The sequence below is a fragment of the Miniopterus schreibersii genome, assembly GCF_964146895.1.
Source record: "Miniopterus schreibersii genome assembly, chromosome: 7".
Taxonomy (NCBI): domain Eukaryota; kingdom Metazoa; phylum Chordata; class Mammalia; order Chiroptera; family Miniopteridae; genus Miniopterus; species Miniopterus schreibersii.
The window spans coordinates 43,754,583-43,771,773 of NC_138108.1; the positions used below are offsets into that span (position 1 = coordinate 43,754,583).

Below are 17,191 nucleotides of genomic sequence, written 5' to 3' on the forward strand. Positions count from 1 at the left end.
ATCTTAAGTATAGCCTTAAAATATGTGTCCTGCATGTAATTTTGCTCCACCGATATTTAGTTTAGACTTAAAGTGCTTGTTTAAAATATCCAATTATTTTGCATGATGAGCTCCAGTTCTTAATGATTTTGCAAAATGTGTATTTCACAGAACCTTTTGTGGAAAAAAGAATCAGAACAGTAAGCAAATGAAAGATATCCCTCCTTACTTAGTTTCCCTAATTCTGAATTTCCTCATGACATTCATTTGTATTAGCTGTTACGCTAAATGTTAAGTGTTTATTATCCATTTAATGAATGTGTCCTATTTCCCAAGCAAATGATTACCAGAACTAAACCCTTGAACAGGTTAAAATATTTTACTATGTAACTTTTAGAATAAAATGATTAGACTGCTGAGGGTTATAATAAAAGGATAAAGGTTATAAATTGTATATAAATGAAAACCCAGATATTGTATATTTTGGACACATAGAAATCTTGATTAAATGACCCTGATACACCTTTCACTTATTGTTACACATAATCTGACTTCTCATGTACCACATCTCTTCTCCTTTCTCTAGCTTACCTGATTCAAATGATGTGTGTGTGTATTTGTATTTATGTATATTTTTGTTTGATGTTTTTTCTGTCTAAATAACAGATTGTTATAAACAAAAGCATTTTTTCATTAAGATATAATTCACATACCATAAAATCCACCCTTTTAAAGTGTACACTTCAGTGGTTTTTAGTACATTCACAAGATTGTGCAACCATTGTCACCACTCTCTAATTCCAAAACATATTCATTATCCCAAAGCATTATTTTTACAATTTAATCTCATGTCTACATAGTTCAGCACTCTCCCTGATCATAAAATATTCCAAATCAGCCCTAAGGTTTTTCAGAAAATAACATGTCAGGAGAGACTTCAAACACGTCTATGAAGGCACGTGAGACCCATAAGCGATGATTAGTTGATGACAGGAGAGAGTTGAATGTGATGGTTGTGGAGAGACCTACGAGTCAATTTACTATATATAGGGTCGGGCAAAAGTTGGTTTATGGTTGTGAATATGGAAAGTAATACAATAATTAATAAATAATAATACAAGAATAAACTCTGTGTTTCCCATACAACTGTAAACCAACTTTTGCCCCACACTGTATACACTAAGAACAAACAGCTTGAATGTAAGGGTCTTATATCCCAGAAAATAGAATAATACAGTTACCTTTTTTAACAGGAATTTGCAAATAGCTCTTTCGTGGAAAGTACAGGTAAACCAATGAATGAGCACCCTCCTCCATACTACCCATTGGTCCCAACTTCTGCCTCAGCAGTTTAAGGACACTGTCCCACCCTCCCCCCAGGGATACTTTCCTTAATGGCTTGAAAACTGTGATTGGCTGGTTTGAAATGGAAAAATATTTAGATCACAAACTACAAACCAGTATGTGACAAAAAGAGTGGAGAAAAAGGCCACTTGAATTTGACTACTTAGGGACTTTCCCTTCAAATGAGACCCATTTATTACACTCTTTAAGTAGCATTTCCAGTCTCCTGGCATGTAATCTTTAATATTATGCACAGGAGTCTTGTCATATTTTGAAGCATGAGGGAATGTTTTCAATGTTTTAAACATTTTTAAGAATGTAAATGTACATATTTCATTCTCCAGTTTCATTTGTAATAGAAAACGTGTGTCAAGTTACCCTAACAATGCAAGTGAAAGGATTAGCAACTCAAATTTAAGAGCCTGCTTTACAATTGATGGAGTAAGAGATCTCAAAAGAAATAATCAGTTCAAGTTAATATTTAATTTCTCATTAGAAAATGGTTTTAAGCTCTGATCATTACATTGAAGATTCGGTGACTTTGAGGTTTTGATACCCACTGCTAACCTCTTGCACAGTAACTCAGTGAATACTTTCTACATGGATCTCTGTATAGGCTTTTAAAAAACAGAATAAACTAAAGTCCTGTTATCCAAACAAACCACTCCCAACCTATTATGTTTTTTCACCTTCTTGTTTATAGTTTAGACAGTTTGAAGAGATTTAATCGTGTTGCGAGGCAACTAGCTCCTGAAGCATAACGTATTTCCTTCAACATCCCAGCCCATTCCTTTTTATCATCTTCATACCTGGTGGAGAGAAGAAAAGTAATCAGTAAGCAGTTTTTAAGTAGATAGTTCTTTATGTGTTAAATATACAAATGTGGATCTTTGAGAAGCCCTACTGGCTCTCAGCCAGAGGAGGTTGCCCCTGACTGGTGTAGGATAATACTTGAATTCCTCCCAAAATATGCATACTTGGAATGAGCTATGCCTGAACAACTGCCACGGTATTTAACCTGGATGCTTAGGCAGGTAAGCCTTCTCTGGGAATCGGACTGTCCAGAGATGAGTAATATACAGTGGTCCCTCGATTTTCGAGTGTAATCTGTTCCGGAAGCCCACTCGAGCTCTGAAAGGTTTGAAAACTGAGGGATCACAGCCGACAGCTGGGCCTCAGGGTCTCGCCCTCAGTGGAAGCCGTGGGGCAGGTTCGACTTGCGAGGCGAGTTCGAAAGCCGAAGCATTGCCTTCCGGGGTCACAGCGTTCGTAAACCGAAATGTTCGTCAACGGAGACATTCGAAAACCGAGGTACCACTGTAGAGGCATTAATCATTCACTTTTGGACTGATATATATGGCTGGTCTTTATGAGTCAAGGCCAATAGACTCTACCTTAAGAGTAAAAACTGGGACGAGCAGGGACTGTCAGTTGCCTTGTTTATGATTTCAGCAGTTCTCTTACACTAGTGCTCAGCACAGAACCTGACACTAGTGGTTACTCCGTGAAAGTCTGTTTTCCCTCCCGTTTATTGTCCTGTGTGAGTACTACTGTCAGATCGCACTTGACATTAGGTAAGATCTGGTTGTCCCCTCTAAATATTCAGGATTATAAAGATACAGACAACTTGAGATCCTCCACCTGGTGCCTGGAATGCTCTTCTCTCTTCGCATGAGAAACTCCTGCAGGCTGCCTTCTCTCTGAAACCTTTTCTGCCTTTGTCAAGCAGAGTTTGTTGTTCTCTCTTCATTTCTCACATTGCACTTTTTATGGTATCTATCATAGCAATTGCTCTCTTTTAATCCCCCCCATGTTTACGTCCTTAACAAGCTCAAGGGCATTTGAGGACAAATAATATATCTTATTCACCTTATTATCCTCCCTCCTCCAGAAGATATCATTACTTGGCACAAAGAAATACCCCAGCCTGGCTGCTGTGGCCCAGCAGTTGAGCATTGACCTAGGATCCAGGAGGTCACAGTTGGATTCCCCGTCAGGGCCCATGCCCGGGTTGTGGGCTTGATCCCCAGTAGGGGGCGTGCAGGAGGCAGCCGGTCAATGACTCATCATTGATGTCTCTGTCTCTCCCTCTCCCTTCCTCTCTCTGAAATCAATATAAAAAGGCATATTTTTTTAAAAATACCCCAAATCATTCTATGATGAATGAATGAGATTTAAAATAATTTTAAAATTGGTTGATATCTATGTAAGATATGCACTATCTGACTTGATTTCTTCAATGGTCCAAATTTAATTCTCAACAGTTGTACTGTGCACTGAGTCATATTTATGTAGAGAAAAGTAGACAAGAAATATTTTACTACTAATAAAGGGAAGAACCTTTATTTAAACAAAATTTGGGGCAGCAAATTGAGAGACAGTGGTTTTAAATGACCTAATGAAAAAGTGACCACATTTAAGCAACAGGTTGAGGTTAATGAGGCTTAAAAGGCTTGCTTCCTGGCAGTTATATTTTTACTTTTAGCTTGGCCAACCCTAAATAATGCAATGATTTCAAGAAAAAATAGAAGAATGGATTTTCTTTTTTTACACATCGCAGTAGAGGGTCCATAGATTTAGAATGCTGTACACTGATAGTTTTCATCTCTTTTTTACATCTCTGCATGTGTGAAGAGAGCTTCTCCAGGAAGCTGAGGGCAAGTGGGCAGCCGCTATTCTACAGACCACTGGCTCTCAGCGAAGTCACACAGATTGCTGGGCCCCCCTCCAGGCTCTCAGGAGGCCTGAGGTGAGCCTGATAATTCGCATATTGGACACATACCCAGGTGCTGCCTGTGCTGCTTTGGGAACCACGCAGATCACCGGTTCTCAAATTTGACTGCACATTGGAACCACTTGGAAACACTGAGAGTACTGGTGGCTGGATTCCACCCTGAAGATTGAATTAATTGGTATTGGAGTATGGCCTGGGCATGAGGATTTTTTAAAAGTTCCCCAAGTGATTCTAATACACACCACGGTTTGAGAATCACTGTTCTAGATTTTATTACCCAAATGGAAAATATCAGTACCTAAATTTAAGGTTTTACATATAATGGCGAATGCCCCTCTTGCCTTTCCCCAATCCAGTGGCTCCCAAATGTGTAGGCACACTAGAACCACCCGGGAACTTTTTGAAAGTTTCGAAGCCCAGACCATACCTGAGACCAATTAAATCCAATCAATAGAGGTGTGACCGAGTGTGAGTATTTTTTGAAGCTCCCTAGTTGATTCCAGTGAACAAGGAAGTTTGGGAACCACTGCCCTAATTGTAAAGTAAGCCATAATGGGAGAAGATCCCTCTTCCAGGCTCCCCTCAGCAATACAAGGCTACGTTTAGCAGGAGATGCTGTACTTTGCTGCCTGCAGCTTCCTCTGTCTGAAGCAACTTGGCTTTTGACCACCGTTAGGAACCAGAGTGGCTCTTGGGGAGTTCAGCTTGCGACAGCACCCTTCCTTAACAGCAGTAGCTGCATGTTAGAATCACCTGGGGAGGTTTAGGAAATAGTGATGTCCAGGCCCTACCTCCAGAAATTTGGATTTCATTGTTCTGTATTAAGGCCCAGGTACTGGTATATTTTAAAAGCATCCCAGGTGATTTTAATGTGCAGCCAGGGTTGAGAATCACTACCAATTCAGTGTTGAGTCCTATCCCTGTTTTCCCAAACCCCTAACCTTCCATCCCCCCATTCTTTCATCCATTTTTCTGTTGCTGCCAGACTCTCCCCATCGCACCCTCCTGCTAAGTCTAGTCTCTTTCCTTCCTGGAAATCTCCAGTTTCTTTCCCTTCCTCCTCCTTTTTTGGGGAAAGAGAAGAGTAATAGTTAACTTCCTCTTATATCCACTTTATTCTTGCTCTCTACACAGCCGGTTACTGTTACAACAACATAAAGAAATGATGGATGCACAAATTTATTGTTCCGTTACGCTACTGGCCTGTTCACTTTCAGGCTTAGAGATAGGCCTTTGCTGACCGCTCTTCCAAAGATGTATATATAAACTTAAATATGCAAGTAAATCACCTGGAATCTTGTTATAATGCATTATTCTGATTAAGTCTGGGGCGGGGCCTGGGAGTCTCCATTTCTAAGACGCTCCCAGGAGATGCCAAAACTGAGTACCAAGGCTCTGGACAATCTGGTGACAGGCCAGGTAAGGGCATCCAGACTTGGGAGTAGGGCCTGGCCTTTAAGCTGAGAGGGAAAGCCTGAGCTTGGCAGTTTCTGGATGGGTACATAGCATGAACTCACTAATGCTCACCTCAGGCAGCTGAGATCGATTCCACAGTGCCTGGGCTGAAGGCAGTAGGTGCCATTCGGCAGCACCTGGTTTCCCGAAGGTGATCAGTCATCTCTGCACTATACACCCTGCCCCTGACTTATGTGACTCTTCATGACACAACTTACAGTTATCTGGGAGGTAAAATGGATGTCTACTTTTTACTTTTTTCTTTTAAAAAAAGCTTTTGTAACAGAATCTCAAAAAATATGTAAAACCACATAAATTGGATTTAAAATAGAATTAATGAATTCATGGAAAACTCAAGAGGTTAAATATTTCTTCAGAACTCTGTTTTCTTAGGAAGTTAAAGCACTCTCTGGTAGAAAGGTAGGTGGCTTGGAAATAGCCTTTGCTCTTTGGCTGCCTAGAGCATTGCACTTTCAGAGCTGGAATAGAGCTTAAAGGATCAACGGTCCAATCCTCACTTAACTGATTAAGAAACAGGCCCACATAAGTTCTTTCCCAAGCTCACAGCTGATTAAAAGCAGTAGCACGTGCAAAAGTTCAATTAGGTTCTGAGTCTACCACCAATAAGTAGCTTACATGTTGGGAAAACCTGGCTTACTATTTACTTAAAAATTGTTTATCAGTTATCCTTTATCTGATTTGAAACCTGGTTCAGAAAATTGGAGTGAAGGAAACTTACTTCCATATGTCATTGACTTCAGTGGGTGCAAACTCTTTGGACTCCAGCTGAATCATGGCAAAGCCACTGATGGCATACAGGGACCCAGCCAGACTGACCAAACTGATGGAACTTCTTTCCTGGGGAAATTCAGGCATTGCTTCCCATCTGGAATTATTGAAAAGGCAGTCAATGTAAAGCTTAAAGAAATGCCAAAAATATTTACTGAACCATTATAGGGAATTATGATAAAGAAATTCAAGTAGCAAAGGCACCCAAAATTAGATTAAATTTGCTACTAGAAAATATCTAAATAGTATTCCTTTCTTTGAAAGATGTAACCAGATTAGATATAAAGTTCTCAATATGACAATCCTAATTATAAAAATAACATATGTATAGTGTAGAAAATCTGGAAAATATAGAATGATATCGAAGAAAACAAATATCCCCTATGATCATACCCTCCACACATAATCATAAGCCATATTTTGGTATAATTTTGTTACTTTTATAAAAGCATACATTTAAATACAAACATCCATTCATACATACATGAACAAAACTAAGAAAATATTTACAATTTTGTGTGCTGCTTCTTTAACTTCTATGTCATAAGGTTACCCCCATGTTATAGTTTTCAAAAACATGATTTTTAATGATTGTTTAAATCCTATTCATAGAAGTTCCTTGTAATTTTCAGATACTAGAGTCTATTTGCAATCAGGTGTACATCATTTCTTTAAAAAATAATAATACTCTAATTTTTCGTTATTGCTAAACTAGGGTATAAAAACTATATACTCATCCAGATGTGTGAGCTCAAGAATTTAAAAAGACTAATTTTATATAAATATTTGTCAAACCTTTTCACATTAACTTTAAGCCAATAAAAGCTTAAAAGTGAAAAATTTAAGAATATTATAAAGAGCATAAAGGAATTAAACTTCGGAAGCATTCATGCTTTACAAATATCACAAGCTAAGGTGGAGGTCTTTTCACCCTTAAAGAAACCACCTATTTCAAATCAAATAGTTCTATAGAGACGTGTATCCACCTACGTGTATGTAATTATTCAGAAGTGCTACCTTTTGCATGACTAAATTCACAAAGTTAGTAACAAGTACCAATTAAGCACTCCCACATTTCTTTGAGGGTAATGGTTCCAAATTACAAATACATGTAATCAGCAAAATGTTAGGCATTTTACACCCAGTAACAGGAAAAGAAACCTAGGTGAAGATATTTCCTTGTTAATCCTTACCTTCCTGTCCTCTTCTCCCCATGTAATTAGAAAGCTTAATATTTATCCGAAGTTAAAATTTAAAATGTATGGTGATTCATATGCTAACGTGAAGTATAGTAACTCACTTATTGGTTGTGAGGTCAAAAGCTTCAACGGAAGCCGAAAGACCATCTTCAGTGACACCTCCTGCAATCACAATTTTGCCTTTGTGGATCGCCACTCCGAACATCGAACGCGGGGTTTTCATTGGGGGCATATCTTTCCAGTCTCCTTTTTTCGGGTTGTAGATAAACACCCTGTTTGTACACTTCCTGTAAACATAAAAGACCAAAAAAATGGTCCTTTTAGAACCTTTCTTTTTTGAAAGAAGTAACTTCATCAGTCATCTAGCTTTGCTTCTCATACAAAACATGTAGCACAGCAGAGGATCAGAAAAAACCCTAAGTGCTCTTTATTTTATTTATTTCTTCCTTTTTATTGAATTTATTGGGGTGACACTGGTTAACTCCAAAGTACTCGTAATCTGAACATATGCCACCAAGCAAAGGACAATTTCGAATGTGAGGACCAAACCCATTTTATAACTTAATTATACTATTGGAAGGTAGGGGTGCCTTTACTCTTGGCAACTGCCTAGCAACCCACACAGAGTAGATTTTAATCCTGTTACTAAATTCAATGGAAGACACAAATAGAGTAAAAATAAATCATACACCCTTTATTGTGCCTCAGGAACAAAAAATGTTGTTTATTTATTTCATAATCTGAATATCCTAGGAATGAATCAGTTAACTTAAAAGATAATTAGGTGAGGCTGTGCCTATTTTAAATTTAACTACGTAACATGATGGCTCATTTCATTTTAGTCTACCATTAATATACCAATGCATTTTAAGAATTCTGAGGCTATAGAGTAGACAACTAGTCACCTGAGTTGATGAGTAATGATAACAGTTTTATATACTAAATGCTACCAGAAAAACTTGGACTCATCTGAATTCTTCTTCTTAGTATGTTCCTTATGTTTCCTTAAAGTTACCCATGATTCACTGGTGGGAGTTCAGAATTCCAAATAATAATTGATTAACTGGATATATTTGGTAAAGCCAAAAAGCAAACAAACAAAACCCCAACTTTTTGTGAGAACAGTTTTTCCTTTAGTCTTATAAAAGACCAGATACCTGAAGTAGAAGCATTTCCTCTAATATCTGACTACTAGTATTAATTAAGACTTCGTGATTAGAACATGATACAGAGTCATGCTCTTCACGTTCAGGGGTGATAAGGAGTGCAATTCAGGGCTTGCTTTCAGATAATGAGTCATTTCAAAGTTTTTGACTTTGGCATTTGTCAAGCGATACCTTGGTTAATCATACTCTCAAGATTAATATATTCTTACTGACAAGACCTGTGTGCTTCTTATTGACATATCAATTTCCTGGTTACTAATACTACTTAGAGGAAACAATCTAAGTCATTTGGCAGGGTCATTATGTTTCCAAAATTAGAAGCTGCTTAACAGATTTTCCATTTTGTTTACTCAGGAAAAAAATGCCCAAAGTAAGATTTTTTTTTGAGCTACAGAAATTTATTTCACATGTAGTGGGTTTGACATTTAATCTTGGACAGAAATTTTGGGTCATCCAAATAAGATTTTACATCTACTGGGTTTATAATATGGTTTTCCTTTAATATTCACTTGATGGTAATAGCTGGGATTAAGAAGGATTTTAAAATTTCAGAATGTTACCTCTGACTATAAAATGATTATATGAAAACTCATTGCTTTTTCAATCACATTTTATATGCTATACTTGTCATTTTAATTGAGTACTAACCATTAACTCCAGGACCTAGAATTCTTTACTTCTAGCACATTTTCATATTTTACTCTCATTTCCTGTTTTGCCCTTGTAATTCTTAATTCCAGCTCCCTTTCCAGGATTGGATATCTCTATTAGTTAAACAAGCTGGACAAATGATGACAAGCTAAATTAGAGTTTTCAGGGGCAGGAAATTAGTTCTCACTATTTAGAGAGAAAACCTTCATTTTACCAGACAGGCTACTGGCTTAGCTGACTGACTTCTAGAGTACTCTGATTCAGTTCTCCCTCTGAGTTGTGTGACATTTTCCCTCATTACCTATGCCTTGAGAAGTACCTAGGAAGCAAGTTAGTTTTATATATGACACTTCATCCTGTTTTTCTCATGAGCGACTGGGCACCAGTGAGCACACCAGGGTTAAATATTTAGAATATCACCTCTGTCCAGGAGTAAGTAAATGAAACATTGCTGAAAAAATAGCTGCCCTATTTTCAGTCACCATGGTTTTCAGTTTTAAACTCACCTATCTAAATAAGTTCTCTCTTATGAATGTAAGGTACAAATTCATAATATTTTTTATGCATTGTTAGTAGTTATATTTTAAATTCCAAATTAAAGAGATACACTTAGTTTTTATCTACTTATGGCTAAATGAATTAAAAAATGCCATTGGCTTTAATATAGTAAAATATAATTATAAATTAGCTAAATAAAATACTTGATTATGCTCCTGAATGCTGTTTTTCTACTGTAAGGATGCTTATGTTGGGGGTATTATGAAATCATTTATAATATATGCCAATAACTTTTCAAAAATTTATTTTAAGATTTTATTTCCAAAGACTTACAGATGAGAACCAAGTGCTATTTCAGTATGTAGATTCACGTGTAAAGAGGACGGAAGCCTGTGATAAAAAACCACTTGGCTATAAAGCGCCAGGAGAGTTCGTGGTACTCACTTGTCATCTGTCTTTCCTCCAAGACAATAGATCATCCCCTTATGTGAAACCACATTATGGCCATAGACTTTGATAGGAAGTTTCTTCACCTCATTCCATTTTGCAGCCCTAAAATCAGAAGATGATAGGATTTATTTACATGCTTTCAGTAAATTCCAGGTTCTAAAAATATGAATGTTCTAGGCACTCATATACATGAATGCGTGGGAAATGGGAATGTCATGCCAACTTACACAGGATCGTAGCACAGCGCTGAGTCCAGCGAAGCCTCCGTTTGAAGGTCTTTGCCTGCGACTACGTAGATTTTGTCATCTGCCTCTCCCAGACCAAAGAGACACCTCGCTGAAGGCAGAGGTGGAAGCCCAACCCACTCAGATGCTACGGTATCAAGCTGGAAGAAAAAGGATATGAGGAAATGTGGAACTTGTTAGAAAAAAGTTACAGAAGTGCCAGAAAGTATGCTATACATTGTGTTGCTTAGAATCATTGAGACAGTCAAAGATCTCTCAAGTAAAATAAAACTATAATCCAAAAATATTATATTTTACCTAGAAAAAAATGAGAAAAATCTACTTGACTTAACAAAAGAATGGAAAGTACCAAAATGTGTAGGCCTTCAAGAAAGGAAAGACTGAAACACAGTCATCAGAGGTTGGTTAGAACTGTGCAGTTTCTTGTCAAACTTTCTGCCCATGCTGCCTTGTTCAGGTTTGGACAAGGAATCATAATACTTTTAGGACAGTGGGGAAAGAAAGGATTTCACTGCAGGGAGGGTCACAGTATGTGAGTGATCCCCACATGCTATATTTAACATGCTCCTCAAGCTGGCATCCAGGACAGCTGGACCTGTCGCTCAGTCCACAGACAACTGGAATGTTAGGCAGGATCTTCTTTCCTCCCCAAATTTTTAGGTTTGCTTCATTTCTTTATGAGATAGGCAGGTGTTACAGCCTATAACCACCTAGCCCTTTGTTGAGAGTCAATTGAAACACCCTTCTCTCTCTTTTTTAATTGATTTGAGATTTGTTGTTCCACTTATTTATGCATTCATCAGTTGATTTTTATATGTGCCCTGACTGGGGATTGAACCAGAAACCTTGGCATATCAGGCCAACACTCTAACCAACTGAGCTACCCAGCCAGGGCCTACCCTTCTCTTTTTAAAAAATTTATATTAGGAAGTAACTTTGCTTATTTTTGCTACTGTCATTTCTGCAAGCCTAAGACCGCCCCCTAAGTGCCCATGCCCCAGGGTAGGTGAGCCTGGTATGTCTGGCATCAGTTGCAGCTTACCATTACTATTACAACTTACTATCAGTAATTTTAAGATTTTCCACTTTGCATTTAGGACACCAAGGCCCAAGAACACTGCTCTTTGAAGGCAGTGCAGTCACAGACTTGCTACTAGAGAAGGAAAAGAATAAAACCCTGAGTAACTGGACACCAAGGACAGAGGCAGACACTAAAGGCTGTGGCACAGCGAGGGGTCCCTGTGGAAGCCTATCTGTACCTGCTCTAGTGACCTTGGGTAAAGCAAAGCGCTCATTAGGCCTAGATGACACCAGTGGTTTAATCCCCACATGTGCATCGTTAGTTTGCATTTACTAACTTTGCTATCTAGATTGTGATTGCTAATGTTTTCTTTTTAAATATGTCTTTATCGATTTCAGAGCGAGGAAGGGAGAAGGAAAGAGAGAGATAGAAACATCAATGAGAGTCACCGATCGGCTGCCTCCTGCACGCTCCCTGCTGGGGATCGAGCCCGCAACCTGGGCATGGCCCTGACCAGGAATGAACCTGGATCTCCTGGATCCTAGGTCAACGCTCAACCGCTGAGCCACGCCTGGCCGGGCAGATAATTTTTTTTACAATGCGAAGACTTCTAACTAAAAACTTCATAGGAAGAAAAATCAATTAGAATTCCATTTAAGTTCATCTGTACGTCCCCTAGGGCAGTGGTTTCATGCATCAGGATCACCTAGGGGGCCCACCCTCCAGTTTCTGTCCATAGGTCTGGGTGTGATGATCGGATGTTTTTATCCTGGCATCTTGTTCTACTATTTGTGCCTTCTAAAGGACCAAGGCACGGCAGGGAGCTAACCCTTCCAACTTTGTATAACTGTTTTTTGTGGCTATAAAAACATCAAGCATGTTTCTTGAACCAGAAATGAGAGGCTATGTCAATAAAAGTAAGAGTATTAACAGGATGGAAGAGAATAACGATAAGGCTGTATGTATTCCTGGATCTATGATTTCTAGGTATCTGTCTGTGTTTTGATGTTATTTTTACTTCCTAGATATAATTATTGCCTTTTAAATTGAATTTTCCCTTTTTGAAATTTATCTGAATTTAAAATTAGGGTTTAGGAAATTTTCTGGCCAGCATTCAAATACTTAGGATTACAGCTTCTATTTGACTTTTATATTTCATAGCAAACATTCTTTGGTGGAACTTTGAAAATTAAGAAGCATGATTAACATGTATTATTACATTTTTCAAGATTAGAAAAAGCTGGTTAAGTGTATTTTGTGAATGCACAATATTCACACACTTTGAGAGTACAGTTACTGTGGTATGACATTCTACACTTACTTATCTCTGGCCTTTCCAACTCAAGCGCCCAGAAATCCCAGGCCATGGCTAGGTCTGACCGAAACGAACTCTGAGTTAGCTGTAAGCTCTAAAGTACTGGCATTGGCATTACTGAAGATAAAGGAGAAGCCACGAATTCCTTCATAAACTGATCAAGTAGAATGCGTTGATAATATGAAACAAGCTTCCTTCAAACAAACTAAAGAGTCTATTAGTTTTAGATTTGTTTTCTAGGAAACTTCTGTGTTTTCACAAAACAGATTAAATTGTAACAATGTCTAAGTAAAACTCTGACCTAAATAAAAGTGATCATTTGTCATACATAAAAAATTATTGTAAATAACAATTTCTAAATACTGTTAATTCAAAGTAGTGACACTTGAGCAGTTTTTTTCTAGAAGGCAATTCAAAGTATGAAATATGTTTACAAGTTCTTTTCATTTTCAACCAAGTTATATTACAGGCGGTAACCATAAATAAGAGATGAAATGCTACCTCCAAGAACTTCAGATCAGTTCGAGGAAACTTGGAAAAAGGTAGAAAACCTGTCCGAGTGTAGCTCCTTTGGACTGGGTGAGGGCATCAAGCAGAGTCAAGCGCAAGCGGCCTGGGTGCTGAGTAACCACCTTTCCTTTCTGTCTCCACTTGTATAAAAACAGCCTTCTTACCTGGAAGAAGTACGACTGCAGAGGCTGATCCTTGTTTTCTTCATCCACGTAGAGCCCTCCTACCACGTACACCTGATTTTGTTGGGTCACGATGCTGGAATGGTTTCTGGGGATCTGCTCGGCCAGCGCCGTAAGGTAGCATTCGTTTTCTGTGGGATCATAGGCCACCGCGGCTGTGTCGTTCACCAGCAGGATGAGGTCCTTGACAAACATCCCATGCCTGGGAATGTCATTCAGGTAGCCGGGGAGTAGGTCTTCGTCGCCCACATCTCCATTCATCTCTCCAGCCCCGGCCTTCTCTGCGCTCGTGCTGGGTTCCGGGAGTTTGCCTGCGAAAGCATCTTTGAGAACTTTGATTTTTTTCTGGAGTTCCGGGTTGCTCTTAATTATATCATCTTTCTCAACGTGATCTTTAAAATATTTTTCTGTCATAAGGCGAAAACGGATACAATCGAACACTTCGCTAAGGCTTTTGACCCTGTTCTCTTTGTCTGTTCGCACCCATTTCATCACCGCCTCGAACACCGCTTCTTCCTTTTCTACGTTGAGGCTGTCGTTCGAAATGACCGAGATCAGCTCCTGTGGGGACAGCTGCATGAAGTCCTCTTCCTTACAGATCTGCACAAAGCGATCGGACACAAACTCCCGGGCAGAGATGGCCAGCCTCGGGCAGTCAAGGAGAAGTCCTAATCTGAGGATGGCCAGACAGTTGCCAGGAGCCAGTCTTTTCTGAAGATAAGACACACAGACGGTGAACACGGAGGGGACCTGAAAGCGGCTGGCCAGAGCAAAAATATCCTGCACGTTCCCGTCGTTGAGGTCGATGCTGGCGGAGTAGAGGTACTTGATGATTAAGTCCAGCACAGCCGGGTCCACGTTATCCAGGACTACCTCCTTTTTCTTCGCCTCATCGATTTCAGATAAAAAATACTCACGGAAGTAAGGACTACAAGCCGACAAAATCAATCTGTGGCAAGGGATGCTTTTGTCACCAGCTTTTAGCGTGCAATCGATGAACTTTTTCTCATCCAGGAGATCTTTTAGACCGTCCTGAAGAAGGGTGGATTGGTAAAGCCGCAGCTCCTCTGCGAGTTCCCGCTGGGATTCCATTTTGTGAGTGACCTGGGTAAGGAAGGGGACACTGAAGGCCTTAGCTCCTCGCAGCACACAGGTCTAGCTGTAAAAAGGCAGATCAGTGTGCTTTGCCCAGCTTGAAGCCTCTGCAATTTAATCCCACCGGCTAAATATAGATCCCAACTCTAACAACGGGAATTTAGGAGAGCTGATTTGGAAAGAAGAGTTGTTCTTGCAGCTGTTATAGATGGAAAGGAACAACTGAAACTTTTTGTCACTAAGGAAACAGCTCAGAAACAAGAGATTTAAATGAAGTGGAAAGCTTTAAAATACATAGAGCATTAGAAGATATGCTAATAAAGTCTACCACAAGAAAATGTGTATTGAACTGACAAAAAACTGAATCACAAAAATGAGTCAGTCCACTAAAAATGGTCTGGTGGCAAGCTTCTTGGCTCCGGATTAATGATGCGAAGGTCGAGAATATGAGGTGAGTCTATCTGAATACTCATCAGCAAGATCCCCTTTCCAATAGCTGTTACTCACAAAGTTTTATTTTCAACTAAAACAGTGAGGGACATAATTTTCTTTTAGAAACAGGAAATTTAAAGGCTTCTACTTATGTACTATAATTACAGTTGTTTTAGAAAAACCTTAAAAATAAAAAATGCCATCATAATTGAAATAATAAGTATAGAGAGACTGCTAATTTTCTAAGATATTCTAAATTATCTTTGTTAGGTGGAAAAACTATAACTAGTATTGAATTAAATTATAAAATTATTTTATTCACACCGTGCCTTGCTCTACACAGTATTGGTGTGGCAAACAATAACAATAAAACAAGTAAAATAAAAGGAATCATCAAGTCCAAAAAAAAGGGGGAAAAAAGAAATAGAGAAATAGAAGACACACACACTCATACAATATGATCACTACAGATACTCTGTGATTTAAAGTGTTTAAGATGATCTTTCATTAAAGAAAAAGTTAAAAAGCACAGATGTAACCCCATGAGAACAATGTTATCAACAGAACATAGCAGAATCAGGACGAAGTGCTATGTCACCTGTAAAATTTGGAACACAGGTCTTATCCATGAAAAAGAAAAAAAAAAGAATATATAAATGGAATCATAATTTAAGTTGTTGAGTATAATAGTACACCACATTATGGAATGCAGAGGCATGATTTGGAAGAAAATTGATGTTTTGTTTATATACAGATAGCATCATATACTTGTTTATGAAATATTTTATTAGAAAATTATATTGCCACATTTTCTGAACTTAATGGGGCTGTAGAAATACTGTAATATCAAAGGTTCGTATTATTTTCTCTTTAAATAATATTTTATTTCTCAATTACATTTGATGTAGAATATTAATGTCAGGTGTACAATCCTGTGATTAGACATTTATATAGTGAGCACATTTCCAAATGACCACTCCAATAAATCCAGTACCTACCCGACGCCATAGTTATTACAATATTATTTCCTATGCTGTGCTTGACATCCCCATGGCTATTCTGTAACTACCAATTTGTATTTCTTAATTCCTTCACCTTTTCACCCATCAACCCCCCCCCCCCCCCCCCGCAATCTGGCAACCATCAAAATGTTCTCTGTGTCTATGAGTCTGTTTCTGTTCTGCTTGTTCATTTATTTTGTTTTTTAGATTTCACATATAAGTGCAATCATCTGGCATTTGACTTTTTCTGTCTGACTTATTTCCTTAGCACAACACCTAGGTTCATCCTGCAGATGGCAAGAATTCTTTTTTTTTTTAATGGCTGAGTCATATTCTGTTGTGTATATGCACCACTTCTTAGTATTCTTAACCATGCTCAAATGCACATAAGCTCCATGAAGACAGGGATTTTTTTGGTGGGGATAGGGGAGTGCTGTTTTGTTCAATGCTATTGCTGCAGGGCCTCGTGGGTGCTCTATAAATATCTGTTGAATGAATGAATGCCTCCAGACCGGGGAATTCTGTATTTTTAAACTTCAAGATCTCTATCCATGAGTAAAGGTTTTTTCTCTTATTTACATCACGGTGAAGTCAGTGGTACTGTCAGCTGCTAAAACAACAGCTGAAAGAAGAGCTCATTGACTCTTTTTCCATTTATAGATGCCACTAAGGTTTTAACACACTAGGAAAAACAGCTGCTCCCGTGTTCAAACAATAAATGACTCATTTCTCTCTACACGTAACACCTAACATTTGAAAAGATAGTCAGATGCAGACACCATGATATGATACTTGAGATTATTCCTTACTAGTTGGCAATTTTTTTTTTTACTAGTCAGCAATTTTATAAGGTCTCTTTTGCTTGAAAAACTATTTGAACAATATTCCTGGTAGCATTTTGTGACCTGTATAAAATTTTCCAACAACCATTTTTTCCCTTAATATAGGCTGTTTTGTTACAACTCCATCCCTTAAAAATGTAGAAATCCTTTCCTATTTAAATAAAGAAGCTACTTTATGACTTTTTTCACTGCTTTTTATTAGACTCAGGTTAGCACTATGTTGTTTGTGTTTGTGTTTGTACTACGTGTTTGTGTTTGTACATACAGTTGAACCTTATTTTAA

The 17,191-nt window shown here is 38.3% G+C and overlaps 1 protein-coding gene across 1 annotated transcript; it reads right to left on the reverse strand.

Moving 5' to 3' along the window:
- Positions 1-1,787: 1,787 nt before the first annotated feature.
- KLHL41 (kelch like family member 41) lies at positions 1,788-14,722 on the reverse strand. The gene is made up of 6 exons (XM_081142667.1): positions 13,521-14,722; positions 10,493-10,650; positions 10,260-10,367; positions 7,602-7,787; positions 6,252-6,398; positions 1,788-2,132 (listed from the first exon to the last, which is right to left on the reverse strand). The coding sequence occupies exons 1-6, from the start codon at positions 14,628-14,630 to the stop codon at positions 2,021-2,023; spliced, it is 1,821 nt and encodes a 606-aa protein (XP_080998793.1). The 5' UTR covers positions 14,631-14,722; the 3' UTR covers positions 1,788-2,020.
- Between the last annotated feature and the right edge of the window lie 2,469 nt (positions 14,723-17,191).

Excerpts from the sequence above, each read along its gene's own strand:
- KLHL41 (XM_081142667.1), bottom strand. The coding sequence starts at position 14,630 with ATGGAATCCCAGCGGGAACTCGCAGAGGAGCTGCGGCTTTACCAATCC. Across the intron at positions 10,651-13,520 it reads TGCAGTCGTACTTCTTCCAG|CTTGATACCGTAGCATCTGA; the intron begins GTAAGAAGGCTG and ends TTTTTCTTCCAG. Across the intron at positions 6,399-7,601 it reads TTTGACCTCACAACCAATAA|ATGGGAAGCAATGCCTGAAT; the intron begins GTGAGTTACTAT and ends CAATAATTCCAG.